The 17,737-nt window shown below is 48.2% G+C and overlaps 1 protein-coding gene across 1 annotated transcript in view; it reads right to left on the reverse strand.

Moving 5' to 3' along the window:
- WNT9A (Wnt family member 9A) overlaps positions 1 to 16,648 on the reverse strand; it is a 65,416-nt gene extending 48,768 nt beyond the window's left edge. The window contains exon 1 of the mRNA XM_030549288.1: positions 16,523 to 16,648. Coding sequence (XP_030405148.1) covers positions 16,523 to 16,617 — 95 coding nt within the window. The 5' untranslated portion in view covers positions 16,618 to 16,648. The remainder of the gene's footprint in view (positions 1 to 16,522) is intronic.
- Positions 16,649 to 17,737: the final 1,089 nt, after the last annotated feature.

A 17,737-nucleotide genomic window follows, 5' to 3' on the forward strand; every position in this document is an offset into this window, starting at 1 on the left:
TTTATATTCTAGTATCACTCAGGTCTCAAAGATCAGAGACCTATGCAAGCTACATTAGATATGCATAATACAATTCCCTGATCCAGAGAGCTTAAAGACTTCAGTACACAAGAGAATTCTCCTTTTACAAGAGATTAAGTAACTTGCCGGAGGTGTCACAGATTGTGGCACAGCCAGGAACTAAACCCAGATCTCCAGAGTCCCATTGCAGGGTCTTAAGTGAGGAAGGATAGTCTGATTGATTTAAACTTGCCTTCCCTGAAGGAAAGTGAGACGAGACTTCTCAGTTAGCTATTGACCAAGTACACCCCATCAGCGACAGTCTCTTAAAAAGGCCAACAGGGCATGCATGCACATATCCTCTGGAGTCTTAGAGAGCACCACCTGGCAAGACAGTAGGATGGCTCAAGCAGTCTGATAGCTAGATCCTGCCTTTGCTGAGAACAAAAAAGGACAGCTGGTGCAAAGCAGTAACAGGCTGAGACAATGCGGTCCTACAGAACAAGTGTTGGATTTGTTCTTGCTGCAGGAGGTGGTTTTTGCCCTAGCCTGCAGTGCTTTCATGCCAAGTAGCGCATAGAACCATAGATCAGGCTTCCAATGCGTATAGGTCTTTGAATTCTTTACTGATTCTGGGGGAAACTTCAAAGTGAAGTCTATCCCTGCTCCCATCCTAGACCTCTAGGTGAGTTAGGCATTTGCCTGCTCCTCATTCTACAGCCACAATGTCATGAGGTGCTTCATTGAAGGTCCAGGCCACAGGAGCAGCACCTGGCCGGGAATGTAGACAATGGCTGGGGATTTCTGCACTCATTGCAGAGAAGAGGCTGGTTTCATACACTTGGTGACACCATGCTGGTCTTGCAATTACACACACGTTTAAAGACAAAGTTCTAACCTTGGCTACACCTACAACTCCCATTGACATAGGGGGGAGCTGCATGGACATATGGTAGATAAGGGCAGAATTTACCCCTCAGAGATATCCCCTCAGAATACCAAGACCCTAAAGCTTCAGGTACCAGTAGAGCTGATGTGTACAACAAGAAGCAGTCACTAATGCAGGCATTTACTCAAAGTAAGTGCCTACAAGATCAGTGTCAGATTCCTCTAGACACACACACTTGCTATGTGCCTGAGTTTTGAGACCAGTCTGTGCAAGAATGCAAGTTGCAGCCTGCTCCTCTTCCCTAGCTCTGAGAACCTCTCCTCCGCCCAAGCCTGTGGGCTAGTACATAACCAGTCAGGAGACATTTCTCAAGGGCACATGCTCACTCTCATTGGATTCTTCACCCTGGGCAATTCATAGTGCACTGGACTGTGAGGACTATTTGGGGAGAAATTAAAAAGATGCAGTTATGCTGCACTGCCAGACCAACCCACTCAAACCTTTGTTTGGTCCAGGGCTTTGGAGCTGTGCTCCAGCTCTGCTCCAGGCAAAATCCTGCAGCTTCACTGCTCTAGCTCTGCTCCAGAGCCCTGGTTTGGTCTATCTTATGCTCCCCTTAGAAGGGTTTTCACCTCTGTCCTGGCCCACACAGACCCAGTCTAATGAGATTTTGGATCCCTAGGGCCAATATACAAGATTGATTGGAGCTGGTAGTACCTATTCAAGCAAAGCCAGGGAAGAACTTGCTAACTTGGGCTCAAAGGTAGCGTGCAGTCAATTGCAACAGCTGTTTCTTATAGAAGAGATCTCGTTGGGCCAAGCTAGGGTGGTGTATTGGGAGGGGTTATGTTGCCTGTGGGCTGTCTGGGATCTGCCTGCAATTATGCAAGGCACGCACTGTGGGGAGGGGGGTGGTGGGGAGAAAGACTCTCCAGGTACCTCCCAGCAGTTTTGCCACAGAGCTTGTGTCCCAGAGGAGATTTCCCCACTGACAGTGGCTAGAAAGCCTTTGATTGTAGGGGTGTGCAGAAGACAGCGGGAATAGAATCAAGCTGGCGAGTTTGCTGTGTCTTTAAAGACCTGGCCTTTTGAGCATTAGGATAGATGTGCCTGAAGTAGAGGCACAACCAGTGAGTTTTTAAAGGCAGCTTTTTTTTAAATGCAACACTTGTTTGCATGGAGCACCCACCCCTTCAAGGCATGGCTGAATAATCAGAAACTGAACTAGAGAGTTTACAGGGCAGAATCAACACCGTGAATGGCACATGGAAGTAGATTGAAGATAGTAAAAGCAGTGGAGACAAGAGACTTGCAGCAGCTCACACTAAGTTCAGCATCTTGCAAATATCAGGCTGTAAAACAACTCAATACAACTTGTTGGACTAAGTGTGCCCAAGTCCAGGAGAGGTCGACAACTAAGCACTCTTCTGGGGAATAGTCTTGTATATTTTCCTACTCTAGTTCCTGCTCAGGCATCAGCTACCACTCATTCATTTCAACAAATGCACCATAAGAATGGCCATACTGGGTCAGACCAAAGGTCCATCTAGCCCAATATCCAGTCTTTGACAGTGGCTTTGTAGGAAATGAACAGAACAGGTAATCAAGTGATCCATCCCCATCACCCATTCCCAGCTTCTGGCAAACAGAGGCTAGGGACACCATCCCTGCCCATCCTGACTAATAGCCATTGATGGACCTAACCTCCATGAATTTATCTAGTTCCTTTTTGCACTCAGTTATAATCTTGGCCTTCACAATGCCCTATAGTAATGAGTTCCACAGGTTGACTGTGCTTTGTATGATGAAATACTTCCTTTTGTTTTAAGCTTGCTGCCTATTAGTTTCATTGGGTGACCTCTAGTTCTTGTGTGATAAGGAGTAACAAATACTTCATTTACTTTCTCCACACCAGTCATGATTTTATAGACCATCATATCCTCTTTTAGTTGTCTCTTTTCCAAGATGAAGTCCCATCCTTATTATGTTCTCCTCATATGGTCTCAGACAGAGCTGGGGGGGGGATATTAAACTCAGGAATCTTTTATACACCTGATCAGCAATAGAAACAGCCATAAATAAGGCACCTCATGAAGATGGAACTGGAACTGTTGACTGGTGCTTAGCCTAACAGGTGTCCCTATGAAAGGTTTGAGTTGAGTCAACTCAACCCAGACACAAAGTTAACAGCTAAAATAAGTGGGAGCCTCTACTGCTGCCAGGTTAGAATGAACAACAGATTGAGGTGGGGAATACTGAGTTGGGGGCGGATATTTCAGGAATGTCTAAGACACTGGAACACAAATTCCAACCATTCACAACAGGACTTGTGGCTAAATCACTGAGGCACTTCAGAAAGTCTCTTCCCCCCTGCCCCCCCAAAAAAGAAAAAAGATGAACAAAGCCTTCTCCAAGCAGTGAGATAGTCAATAGATGAGAATTAGTAACTCAAGTGGACTAAGGTACCCAACTGGTAACCTCACTGACACTTCATGGAACGGCCAAGGATTATGTGGGTGGAATCAGAGGAGGGAAGTCATTTAATTCACCTGCTTCTACTAGTGCAAGTGCTCTCAGATTATTCTAGTCCAGAATGCCAGAACCCCATGGCTTAGGTCTACCTCCACAGTTCTTTGAAGGACATAGAGACAATTTAGTCCTGCTAAGCTCCTGAATGACCTTGAGGCAGAACTTCCAAGGATGGAGCAATGCACATAGTTCCTCATATCCTTCCACAGAGCGGTGGGACAGTCATTACATAACCACCCAATAGGTCTAGTGTAACTTCAGTTTTTGGAGTCTTCTGGTACAGCCTTTTCCCCCCAGTTTAAGGAAGCATTTCTGCAGCAGTTACTCATTTATCAAAAGGAGTTTTTAAATTCCAGTCTTCCCCAGATACTTAGGCATTCAGCACAGCTACAAGATCATTGTTAAGTCAATGAAAACAGACCAACATAACTTTTCTTCCAATCTCTTCCTATAAGTGCCGATGAATGAGCAATCTAGACTTCTAATGAAGACTTGCTACACTTAATATAAAGAAAGTTGACTTGGGATCCGTGTAGTAATACTGTAAGGTTTACTAGTATGGATCTGTCCCATCATGGAAAGTGATGCAGTAGGGGCATTCCAAGTCAGTACAAACTGAGTTAACACCAGATCTATTCCAGTTTCACAGAATCACAGATTATTAGGGTTGGAAGGGATCTCAGGAGATCTAGTCCAACCCTCTGCTCAAAGCAGGGCCAATCCCCACGTCCCTAAGTGGTCCCCTCAAGGATTGAACTCACAGCCCTGGGTTTATCAGGCCAATGCTCATACAAGAGCTATTACGTATTTTATGCAGTACAGTGTTGCCCATTTGCAACCTATGGGAAAGCTGAAGTATATTTAAAATATTCCCCTCACCTGTCAAGTTTTTGTAAAAATAGCTCCCCACCCTTGACTCTTCTGGAAGAACGATTTAATATTAGAAGCAAAAGCAAGGAACCACAAGTCAGAAAGTTGTTTTGATCATTTCAAATATGAAGTTGTTTGCAACAACTATATAAAAAGCTACTCTGATTTTTCCATCTGGCAGAGCAAGTCCCTTGAGTTTAGCCAATATGTTTATCTATGTAAAGTCATGAAATACTCCCTGTTCTAGTTACTACTTTGCACTGTGCTGCTACCATAAGGAGTAGAGCTTACTGTGGTAGATTTAAAAAGTTTGAGATTTTAACCAAGATCAGCTTTTCATCCAGCAGGGGTCAGATTCTGGATCTAGATTGCACTTGGACTGCATGGAGTATGAAGTCAAGTAGTTTTTTTTATTTTGCAGTCTCAATTTTAGAAGTAAAAGGGAGTTCTGTAACAGAACTACATTTTGTAGAGACATGATAGCTCATTTTGCAGCATCTTTGACATTAAAAAAGGATGAGAGATGCAGACCTAAATGATTTCTGACTAGGGTATCTTGATCTATTTTAGATACTAGAATAGTTCATTAGCACTTGGCTTTTATCACTTTCTTGTGATCTATATTAAACAAAAAAAAAACACACATAAAGCTATCTAAAGAGATAGAAACTTATGAGGACTTTGTCAGGATTTCCAAGCCAATCTAGTTCCTATAGACTCCCTTGAAAATCCTGGTCTAAAAGAAATATGTAGGCTAACACTTTACCCCTTCCATTGAAGATCAAAAGTCAGCCTTGAAGCTTTTATCCTCCTACTCCCCAGCCTCCCAAATGAAGGTTTGTTTTAAACCAAGATAGTTGCATTTAAGATCTTTAGCTTCTCCCCCACACTCCACTGGCTTGGGTTCTGTTTGAATTGGACTAGTTGTCCAGCAGTGGGATCTGACAGATCAGGATGAGTAAATGGACGTGTGTGTATTGGCTGGTTGTAACCAGGGCTACTGAATGCTCTTTATTTGGCAGGGGTACAGTCAGAGCACATCACAAGGTCTCTGCCACCATGTGGTCTAAGATGTAGCTTTAGACCACAAGCTTCTAGATACTGTATTTTCCTACTGTGCCTGACCCAGCTGCCCAACTTAGGGTACCTCTATACTACCCACCAGACCGGCGGGTAGTGTTCGATGTATTGGGGATCGATTTATTGCATCCAGACGAGACGATAATCGAACCACTAAGCAATGCCTATACTCCACCTCAGCAGGAGAAGCAAGTGGAGTTGACAGGGGAGCTGCAGCAGTCGACTTGCCAAAATGAGGATGGCCAGGTAAGTCAAACACAATACTTTGACCCTGCCATAGAGGGGGAATAGTTCAAAGCTGCTTCTTGAATTCACCCAGGTCAAGGCCAACAATTTGGGAACTGGAGATCATGGTTTGTTGATCATATCCATTAAAAAAGCCCACACACGTGCACCCTACTCACTTTAAAGGGGTTAACTACTATTCCAGCTCAGGACCAAACCAAAAGCTTCCTCATTTACTCCCATGAAATGTCAGAAGAAAAGCAGTCGAACTGATGTCCCATGTAGAAAAGGGACTAGAGACTCTCACCCTTTCCCAGTTCCCTCTTCTGCTACTTTTGATTGTAGTCATTGTTTGGATTCCAAGACCACACATTCGGGTCTGGAGGACTGAGACCTCTATGGACCATGGGGACCATTAAAGGGTGCCATGGGAGTGTTAAACAGCATAGTGGGGTGTTAGACCCACACTCCTGGCCAGATTTCAATTTCAGGAATTACATTCTACCTATGTAAATTCCAGCTGTAGATTCAACTGGATACAGTATTCTTCACAGTTAATTTTTCTATACAGCTGCTGCATTTCACTCTGGAGAAAGGTGAAACAACAACAAGTACTATAGTCTATAGCACAGTCAAGTCTGTACTTTTGACTAGTCCATAGCCTATACCACAGTTGAAGAACCTGCAGCATAGACACCTTGAGTCTATGCACCACTTTCCCCTATATCACACTAGCATCTAATGTCAGCTGCAGAAATTCCCTACATGGAAAGGCAATATTAGGATAGTATTTAAAGTATGTTTCCATTGTGTCTCCAGTTGCCAAAGTCAAACAAAACTAAGGATTCCATTTCTTTATAGCACCTTGGGTAATAATGAGGAGAATTATGCAAGTATCCAGACCAGGGGCAGGCAATCTATGCCATACATGCCGAAGGCGGCACGTGAGTGGATTTTCAGTGGCACTCACACTGCCTGGGTCCTGGCCACCGGTCTGGGGCGCTCTACATTTTAATTTAATGTTAAATGAAGCTTCTTAAACATTTTCAAAAAATCTCATTTACTTTGCAAACAATAGTTATTATAGAGACTCATAGAAAGACCTTCTAAAAATGTTAATGTGTTACTGGCACGCAAAACCTTAAATTAGAGTGAGTAAATGGAGACTCAGCACAGCACTTCTGAAAGGTGGCTGACCCCTGATCCAGACAGTCTCTTATCAAGTGGTCCCACAGAAGTCATGAGTACCAGTATCAGGCAATACCCAAAACAAAATGGCACGTGCTTCATGGCCAGCCAGGACAAGAGTGCTTATGGACCAGTAAGTGGTTCTGAACACTGGAGTGGACCCTGAGGGGAAAAGTCACTCCACATTTCAGCTTGCAGGAGAAACACCAAAGGTGAGCTTAGGACATCCCTGGGATGTGGAAGGAGAGTCAGCCTGCATCTGGGACAAGAGAAGGCATTCGTGAGTGGAAAGCACTTGTTGCACTGGCTTGTGACCCAGCCATCCTGCCCTGACTCCAAGGGTAGCTATAATCCACGTGTAGAGTACAGATCGGCAAGGTTTATGAAGAACCTTGGGAGTCTGTCAAGACGGCCCACCACTAACAGTTGTTACATATTATTACCTTGTCTTGTCGAGTGTTTGCAATGGGGCGCACATACACTCCTACTCACCTACAGTAGCATGGCACACATGACTGGCCTTAATGATCTGTCACCCAAACAGGACACTGCTAATCTCATTATCTGTTACTTTGGAGGACAATCAAGCAAAGTCCCCAGGAATTCCCTGAATTTTATTCTAACATCTGCCCTACAAAGAAAAGTGGAGGAGCAAAATAACCCAGAGCTTTTAAGCTACAAGAAAAATGGAGTGGGAAAATGAAATGCAATGTCTTCTTGGGGATTTTCCTCTTAGCTTTGAGCTGCTCCAAGCTACGCCCCCCCCCAATCAAAAAAGGTTTGAGAAAAGTTTGACACATCCTATACAGCTCGTCTAAGTGCTTTTTGTATTCAGGAAGCAAATATCATTATCACTCACAGAAAAGAAGCCAACCTGTAGGAGACAGGGCCGCCCAGAGGGGAGGGCAAGAGGGGCAATTTGCCCCAGGCCCCGGGCTCTGCACGGGCCCCCACGAGAGTTTTTCGGGGCCCCTGGAGCGGGGTCCTTCACTCACTTGGGGGCCCCAGAAAACTCTTGCAGGGCCAGGCCCCGGAGCTTCTTCCGCTCCCGGTCTTCACTGGCGGGGGAGTCCTTCCGCTCTGGGGCGGAAGGACCCCCCGCCATCGCATTACCACCGAAGCGGGACCTGCCGCCGAAGTGCAACCCAGTCTTTGGTGGTAATCGGCAGCGGGGGGCCCTTCTGTTCGGAGCCGCAGGACCAGCGGACCCTCCGCAGGCACGCCTGTGGGAGGTCCACCGGAGCTGCCTGCCGCTGATGGCCCCAGGAATCCTCTGGGTGGCCCTGTTAGGAGATGCCTTCATATGGCATGCATCACTGTCTGTAGTTGTGTTTTGCCTTACAATGCCCTTCGCCCTAGCAGTTGTGTTGTCCTTTCCTCAAGGTGTGTCCCAAATCACTGAAGAATTTAGGTCCTTAATAAGAGAAAAATGCCTGTCTCACACTAGCAGCAAATGCCTGTTAGATCAGTTTGGGAGACTCTGGTCAGTGATTCAGGCCAATTAAGAGCCTAGATCAGGGTTCAGCAACCTTTCAGAAGTGATGTGCCAAGTCTTCGTTTATTCACTCCGATTTAAGGTTGTGCGTGCCAGTAATACATGTTAATGTTTTTAGAAGGTCTCTTTCTATAAGTCTATAATATAGAACTAAACTATGGCCGTACGTAAAGCAAATAAGGTTTAAATGTTTAAGTAGTTTAATTTAAAAATTAACAAAATGCAGAGCCCCCCAGACTGGTGGCCAGCACCCAGGCAGTGTGAGTGCCACTGAAAATCAGCTCACGTGCCGCCTTTGGTACACGTGCCATAGGTTGCCTATCCCTGGCCTAGATTGATCTAGTCACCTAGTTTACCTTAAGGGGCTAGTATAGGATTGTTTCCTATAGCATGTTCCCTAGACCAGGAGTTCTCACAACCTCTCTTTCTGACCCAGTCAACAGGCCATAAAAACTTTACAGCCCACCTATGCCACAACATATAAAAGCCAGGACCAGCATTAAGGGATAGCAAACAGTGCAACTGCCTGAGACCTCATACCACAGGGGGCCCCAGGAAGCTAAGTTTCTCAGGCATTGGCTTCAGTCCCAGAAGAAAGGGCTCAGGGCCCCAGCTTCAGACCAATGTGGTGGGACTTCAGCTTTCTGCCCTGGGCCCAAGCAAGTTTAACACTAGCCCTGCTTGGCAGACCCCCTGAAACCCGCTTGCAGGACCCAGGAGTCCCCAGACCACTGGGTGAGAGCCACTGCTCTAGACTTTATGAAGTCAGGCATCAGAGCCAGCTTTTTTGCCAAGCCAAGCAGCAGGGGGGAAAAAAAGCTGCAATTGCAATCGGTGGCAGATCCACTGTGCTGCTTCATTGTTTGGCAGCAGGTCCTTCCCTCCGAGAGGGACTGAGGGACCCTGCCTCCGAAGAGCCGAACTTGCCGTCCCTCTTCATTGGCCGCCCCAGCACCTGCTTGCTGCAGTGGTGCCTGGAGCCGGCCCTGTCATACAAACAACAAGGGAAGAAGACTTCCCCTCCCTCCCCTTGGCAGACTCCTCTTCTGTCATCACAGGTCTTTCTCCCCTACTCAGTGTTCATAGAACCACAGGAGTGGAAGGGACCTGAGAGGTCATGAAGTCTAGTCCCCTGCTCTCTAGACCACCCCTGACAGGTGTTTGTCTAACCTGCTCTTAAAAACCTCCAGTGACAAATTCCACAACCTCCCTAAGCAATTTGTTCCAGTGCTTAATCACCCTGACAGTTGGGAATTTTTTCTAATGTCCAACCAAAACCTCCCTTGCTGCAATTTAAGCTCATATCTTCTTTGCTTCTTGTTCTATCCTCAGAACAATTTTTCACCCACCTCCTTGGAGCAGCCTTTTATGTACTTGAAAAGCACTAGCATGTCCCCCCTCAGTTTTCTCTGCTCTAGGCTAAAAACCCATTGTTTCCAATCTTGAAAGACAGATCTTTCTAGGTCATGTTTTTCTAGACCTTTAACCATTTTTGTTCTCCTCCTCTGGATTTCCTCCAGTTTGTCCACATCTTTCCTGAAATGTGGCACCCAGAAAGGGGGACAACACTCCAGCCAAGTCCTTATCAGCCCAGAGTAGAGTATTCTGTTTAAAGACAGTTTTGTATGCTTGGAATAAAACGTTAGGCTTCCTTGGGCCACCACCATATATTCTTTCCATCTCTAATGTCTCAGTTCAGACTTGTTCTTGGAGTGGTGGTGGTGTGGTGCCCAAACAAGGTTTGTGATCCGTCACTTCCAATCTAATCTCACACTGAGCACAGCAGTTGACAAACACCTGCTTTTCCTCCCGCAAGTGGAAGAAATTTGGGATTAAAGGGACAGGAGTCACGAGATCCAAGTTCCAATCTTCTAAAGATCTGTCTGATTTCAGGCAAATCAACAGCTTATGCCTTTTTCTTCTGTTACATGATAATGTTGACCTGTCTTTGTAAAGCGCTTTGAGTTTCATGGACAGAGCACTGTATAACAAGGACTACAAACACTGTTGTGGCAATTCTAGCAATTAGGATTCTTCTACAGCATGTACACAAAGCAAGAAACTGCGATGAACTAAGATAAGGAAAAGACAGGCTATATTTTTCTTCTCTCCTTTCTTCCCCTCCCCCCATGCCATCACTGTTCAACTACTCTACATTCAATGGATTGGTCTCATGGATCCAGAGAAGAAAAAAATTAAGGAGCTCCCTGTATTGTGTTCCCACCATCAATCTACTGCATTCTAGAGGGACACTCATCCTTGGTAGACCAGCCTGCTACTTCTGCAGTCTCTCCTTTGCAGGTGGGCAGACACCAGTGTTACTGAATGCTGACACAATCTCATTAACATGTAACCATGAACAATTCCTGTCCCAGTGGTGCTAATTACTGGGAAGGCCACCCATTTGGAAACACTGAATTCTTTCCCTGAATTAATTAATTGTTTGGGTGGAATTTGGGGGTGGGGGGGGAGAGAAGGCATCATCCACAGCTGTCTCAATTCCTTTTCGGACTGCAGAACAGAGTAGCCAAGTTTGGAGCTCCAGTGTGACATCTGTTTAACACGGCCGCCTGCAGTTCACCCCTCTTTGCATGGAGGCTTAAAAAAGAGTCACTACGGAGATGTTCAAGGCTCGTAGGAAAGGCTCCACAGAGAAGCAAAGTCTGTTTTAACAGCCGAAAGAGGAGTATTGCCACTTAGGGGTGGGTGCTGAAGGCCAAGCTAGATTCGCACTAGACTCCTTGGTGCTTTAAAAGCAGCTGCTGTTGACAGGATGAGGCAGATTCTGCTCTGCTACACTGGTGTAAATCCCAGGTACGCTGAAAGAGGGTATACGTTGGTTAATCCAGTACAGATCTAGATCTAGGAGCGGTATTTGACCTACAGAAGTTCCCCTGGAGATTAGGGCCTTAGTGCAGTTTTCACTTTAGTCTCGTACCCAAGTGAGGAGTCTCACAGGAGATCTTTGCAAGGGAGCTGATCAACTTTCTGACTTGGGCCAAGGGGAATCAGCACAGCCCATGCTGCCTAGCAGGGGAAAAGAAAAAAAAAAAGAAAAAAAAAAAAAACAAACACACACACACCACACACATGCATGTTTGTAAGAGCCACCTAGAGCCCTGCTGGGTGTCTTTTCACCCAGGCTCTGAGTTGTAAACCAGGAAGTGCTTCCTTTCTCAACAGCAGGGGTGCCTCCACTAAAGAGCACAGTGCACCCAAGTACACCTTCCACGCACACTCTGTAAATCAGGCATTGTTGTGGATAACAAGGACCATGAACCCAGTTATTGAATATTCTTCTGTGTGTAAGAAGCCTCAGTGAGCATGATCTCTGCTTTAGTCCTCTTAAAGAACAATGAAGAGATTAGCAGCAGATGCTAATCATTTGCAGGGCTCTAATCAAAAAACAGAAAAGATGCTTAATTTACGTAAGCAAACTTCATTTTGCACAGCAAAATCCCCAGGACCTGGGATGCTCACCTAGCATGATGGAAGAGCTGGCATCCCCCCCCCCCCCAACCCCCAAGATGCTTAAGAATAATCAAGCCCAAGTCTGGGGAATTCAAGTAGCAACACAAACAGCCCCTCTGCTCAGCAATGCAAGAATTTCCTGAGACCAAGAAGGGAATCTGGAATTAAGTCGGACACAGCGGACACCACACTTCTCTCTTGACCCAGGTTATTAGTTTTGAAGTGCCTATAATCTAAACTGACCATTGGTGGCTGGCTTTAGGAAAGGCTACTCCTAACAGCTGCAACAGACTACTTGTTCCACTACAGCATTGGCACTGCGTGGTTTAAACAGATCTCTGAACAATCCCCATCCAACAGAGAGTAGAGACAGAATGCAAATGCTCAGTGTCATCTGTTATTTTAGATGATGCACAAAGTAGTTTGCAGAAGGCACAAACTTCTGTGCGCTCATGGGACTGCAGGAACCTTACCACAAAACGAGAGGTCTTCTCTCACGAAGCTAGCCCAGGAGAGAAGAGCTAAACAGCATGGGTTTGGGAAGGGAGCATGCAAGCTGCAGTGTTTTGAGAAGTTTGCCAGACCACAGAGCAAGACAATAGACATGTCTTACTGGAAGAAGAAACCTCAGCTCTCCAGTGAGCGGTTTATTAATGGATTGTGTGGCTCAAGGTGCTGGAGTATACAAATCTCAGAGACTGAACCTAGATTCGCTATTAGATTTCAAGTTCGTTTACTGGACTGGCTCTCCCGATCCCACTCCACCCTGCTCCCTCTATCCATTACAAGCTGATCTCATTTCAAACAGCTTCTTTGAAAAAAGACAAAAAATAACCCCCCAATGCTTCCCCAGCCACTGGGAGTGGAACTACACCACGATTAACAGAGCATGGAAGACAAACTGCCCAGACTGCTTCAGTGTCTGAACTCAAATCTACCAAGATCAGTTGATCTTGCCACTATGAGGTTTTAGCCCAGTGACTGATACAGGAAGAAAAGCCAGCAGCAATTATAGATAGGTCCATTGATAAAAGGGAAAGCCAGGTCTTCAGTAGGATGCAGAGGTAAAGCAGGAGAAGAAACTAAGTTAGACGAGGGGGAAAATGCACTTTCCTCCTTTCATATGTTTAGCTTTAGACTCCAATTCAGAATATTGAGAATGGATCCTCCCAGAGAAGGACAAAAAAAGAACTCCCACACAAAAAAAGCAAACTTTCCCATGAAAATAGAATATTTTCTTTGAGAACAGGATACACCTGCACGTCTCCTCCAGCCACTCCACAGGCTTCATTAATGGGTTGACGGAACCCTCTGCTGGTGCAACTGTGAAACTGCAGGCAAAGCCCCGTCTTCAGACTTGGGGAAGACGTAACAGGTGACAAGATGCAGGCACGTCGCGCGTGGACCCAGGCTAGCAGCACACCAAATCCACACTGCAAGAGAGAGGACCAAGAGTCTTGGTCCAAGAGGCGCAATGTAGCCAAGGAAAAGGTGTATTCCGGGAGAGCAGTGGAGAAAGCACAGCCAGAAGAGCCATGCGCTGGCTGCCAAACAGGAACCAGTCTTGTGCCTTGTAAGCATTAAGCAAACTAAGTTGCATAGAAGTTGTAAACTGGGGAGGGGTAGCTCAGTGGTTTGAACACTGGCCTGCTAAACCCAGGGTTGAGAGTTTAATCCTTCAGGGGATATGGGACAAAAATCGGATGGATGATTTAATTGGGGATTGATCCTGCTTTGAGCAGGGGGTTGGACTAGATGATCTCTTAAGGGTCCCTTCCAACCCTGATATTCTATGAACATTAAACCAAAACCCCATGCTTCTTGTCTCACTTTCCCTTTACCTGCAGACTAGAACAGGTTTTGCTAGCACTGCAAAGCTTACTGATCCTTGTTATGTGCTAAGGAGAGAAGAGTTGTCAATACATTCCCTTTAAGAGAAAAAGCTAAGAAACTAGAGCCAGAATTGAACCAGGCGAATCTGGTGTGTTTAAACACTATACCAGTTTTAATGTAGCTTTTGAACTGGTATAGTGTTTAAAGCCCACATGCACACTGTGAGACTAGAGAGCCCTGAGATTGGGAGGAGGGGAGAGAATACTTGTTCTTGGTGTTCTTTGATTTCCTGTCCAAACAGGACAGTTATAGGACGTGCATAATAGCAATGATCTGACACTTTCAATAGAAGAGTGAGCCCGGGGGGGAGGGGGGAAGTAAATCGAGGATTTGAGTTATTTTTCTATAAAACCGTTTGTCAACATCTGGATTTTGCAAGTGTGTTTTATGGTCATTAACCTGGTGGGGGAGACCTATGGTTTCTTGGGGGCGAGGGGAGAACAGGAGAATTTATCCCTTAAGGAGGCTTCCCATGATGTACTGCAAGTTTAGACAACTGAACAACAAAACCACACCTAGCAGAGTGTGCAAATCCCTTTACCATCCTCCAGATTCCAAAGCAATCTCTCCCTCTCACACAGACAGACATTCGGTTTTCCCCGACTACTGCCAATTTTCTTAAGTCACGTTTTGTTTGTGAAAATAGAGTAACCTGATTTCAAAGATACATGGCCCCTACACAGAATAGCTATGGAGACAGGAACAGCAGGATCCCTAGGACAGACATACAAACGTGCCTTTTGCCATTGTATAATGTGCCCTTAAGTTGCACTGTATGCAGAAAGAGGGAAGGGGGTGGGGGAGGGTGGACCACAAACATAAGAAAAATATCAGCTTGGAGGCTACACTGTTCCCCACCGCTAAACATTACAGGAAAGACAAAATAAGACTCCAGAATCAGCATAATTTTTTTTTTAAATAAACCCCAGTTAAAATGATCTCAGTCAGCCTGCCCAGGCTACAGGGAGAGATTCAAAGCAGACGCCAAATACGAGAGCCATGAATACAGAGCTGCAATTACTATAAGAAATAGGGAGTGTTTATGTGGGGAGGGGGGGGTGAAATCCCACTTAGAACACAAACAAACAGCTCCCAAGCAACAACCTGCAGCTTCTAGGCTCCCAGTGATTAATGACAACGTGGAATTCAAGAGGAGAAGCAACGTCCTGCGCCCGGTTTCCAGAGGCTTGACAACACGCAGGGTTACTGGGGCCGAGTGACTCCACCAGAAACAGAGTTTGGAAGCAGCCAACACTACATTGCGGGGGGAGGGGGAGGCGAGGTCTGATGTGGGTCCCTTCCACGCACCCCTGTTTCTCTCTCCGCTGCTCCGTGCGGACTGATCACGCAGCCACACTCCCAGGGCTGGCCCCCGGCTCGCACCCGCCCGCTGAGCTCAGTTCCAAGAACTCACAGAGTGGGTCAACCACAGTAAAGGGTTAGGAGAACTGGCTCCCAAGGGCCGCAGCATCTCGGCGGGGGGCAGCCCAGATGTGGGCTAGATCGCTAGCCTCGACCCACCCCAGGCAGTCAGGAAGGGGGGGGGGCACGGACACCGTCCTTGCACCGGGCCAGAGGAGGAGCATCTTCGCCCTCGAGGGACAGAGGTGGGGGCTACCCCCGTATGCTCAGCACAAGCCAAGCGCTTTGCAGACAGCCCCAGCACGCCCAGGGCAGCGCGCCCCCAGCCTGGTACAGGGGACTCAAGCACGGAGGGAGGTGCCCCAGCTCACCGGCCCGAAGGACGAGACGGGAGGGTCCCGGGGCGCCGCTGAGCCGGAGGGGGGAAGGTGCAGCGAGGGGAGTTCACGGCGCACTCGGGCTATGTGCGAGACGCGCAGGGCGGCGAGCGCCAGGGGCACCGAGAGGTGCGGGGAGGGGTGGCGGAGTGCAGCCTGGGGGGGAAGGGCGCGGGGGTGCTGGGCTCTCTGAGGTGAAGGTGCAGGGGGAGATGCTTTGGGAGCGGACTGCGATGGGGGATATGGGGGTGCAGGGAAAGCTGCCTTGGGGTACCGGGTGAAGCTGCCTGGGGGAAAGCGGGGGTGCGGGGCGCACTGAGCTGGGAGTGCAGGGGGAGCTGCCTGGGGGAAGCTATATGGGGGTGCCGGATGAAGCTGCCTTGGGTGAAGTGGGGGAAACTACATAGGGGAACTACTTTGGGGGAAGTGGGGGTGTAGGGCGCACTGAGGTGGAGTGGCAGAAGAAGCTGCCTCGGGGGAAGGGCGAAGCTATATGGGGGTGCAGGGGAGCTGCCTTGGCTGAAGTGGGGATGCAGGGAGCACTGAGGTGGGGTGCCAGATGAAGCTGCCTTGGGGCAAGGGGGGAAGCTACATGGGGGTGCCGGATGAAGCTGCCTTGGGGAAGGGGGTGCAGGGCGCGCTTGAGGTGGGGTGCCGGATGAAGCTGCCTTGGGGGAAGGGGGAAGCTGCAGGGGGAGCTGCCTTGCGGGAAGGGGGGTGCAGGGCGCACTGAGGTGGGGTGCCGGATGAAGCTGCCTTGCGGGAAGGGGGGGTGCAGGGCGCACTGAGGTGGGGTGCCGGATGAAGCTGCCTTGCGGGAAGGGGGGGTGCAGGGCGCACTGAGGTGGGGGTGCCGGATGAAGCTGCCTTGGGGAAGGGGGAAGCTGCAGGGGGAGCTGCCTTGGAGGAAGGGGGGTGCAGGGCGCACTGAGGTGGGGTGCCGGATGAAGCTGCCTTGGGGAAGGGGGATGCAGGGCGCGCTGAGGTGCGATGCCGGATGAAACTGCCTTAGGGGAAGGGGGAAGCTGCAGGGGGAGCTGCCTTGGGGAAGGGGGTTGCAGGACACACTGAGATGGGGTGCTGGGGGCCGCCTTGGGGGAAGAGGGGGCGCCGCTTCGGGGCCGGGGCGCCCGGCGGACCTACCCGAAGTAGGCGGCGGAGGGTCCGGGGGCGCCGCCCAGCAGCACTAGGAGCGCGCAGGAGGAGAGCCATCCCAGAAGGAGGTGTCCATCCAGCATTTTGCTGCAGCACCAGGGCTGATCATCTCGTTTCCCCGCAGAGCCCGATGAGACTCCGGCTGCCTGAGCCGCCTTCTTATAGCCTGGGAGGCAGCGAGCGCCCAGCCGGGAGCGGGGCGGGGCCGCTCCCACAGGCCACGCCCACACGCCGTGAGGGCTCTGCGGGGAGGGGCGGGGACGACTGAGGAGGGGGCGTGGTTAGGAACTCAGGCTCCGCCCTCAGCAGAGGCCGGCACGTGGGATTGTGAGGGGGGGGCTGGGAGCAGCTGCAACAGGGCAGGCTGGAACTCACAGGGAAAGAAAGAGGCAGGCAGCTCTAGCGATCGAGGCACGGAGTGCGTGTGTGTGTAAGAAGAGAGAGCCTGTGCATGAGTGTGAGAATCAGCTGCATGAGCGTGACTGTGCGCATGAGAGTGTGGAGTGTGCATGTATGCTTGATTGTGACTGCAGGAGTGAGCGAGACGTGTGAAAGTGTGACTGGGCTTGAGTGCATGCGTTACTGAGCATGTGGAACTTGTGCAGGAGCTGCACTGTGCTTGTGTGTCTGTCGTGCCTGAATGAATGGGGTGTGTGAGTTTGTGGACATGCGAGTGTATAGAGTGTGTGTGAATAAGTGAGAGTCAGAGGAAACGTGCATATGTGAAGGAACATGAATGACCCGGAGTGTGTAGTGGATGAGTGTGAATGAGAGGCAAAGAATGAACACGTGTATGTGAATGAATGTTTTGGTGTAGTAAGAAGTATAAGGTCCAGGGACATGGGGGTTATACTTCAGTGGCTTTATTTTTCCATGTGTAAAATGCACCTCTTGCAACCTCCAGGTGCATATGATATAAAAACTATCAAAATAAAATAATCATAAAATTGTCAACATGTCAATTAAAAAGAAATTCCTTGAGACCTAAATAGAAAAATCTTTCTGGCATTCCCAACTTTTTCAGGCAACTAGACCCATTTAACCAGACTAGAGTCTTGATCCTATATAGATTCACAGAGTACAAAGCCAGAATGGACCATTGCGATCATCTAGTCTGTCCTCCTGTATTACACAGGCCAGAGAACTTCCCCAAAATAATTCCTAGAGTAGATCATTTAGAAAAACATCCAAGCTTGATTTAAG

Source organism: Gopherus evgoodei, chromosome 2 (assembly GCF_007399415.2).
Source record: "Gopherus evgoodei ecotype Sinaloan lineage chromosome 2, rGopEvg1_v1.p, whole genome shotgun sequence".
NCBI classification, from domain to species: domain Eukaryota; kingdom Metazoa; phylum Chordata; order Testudines; family Testudinidae; genus Gopherus; species Gopherus evgoodei.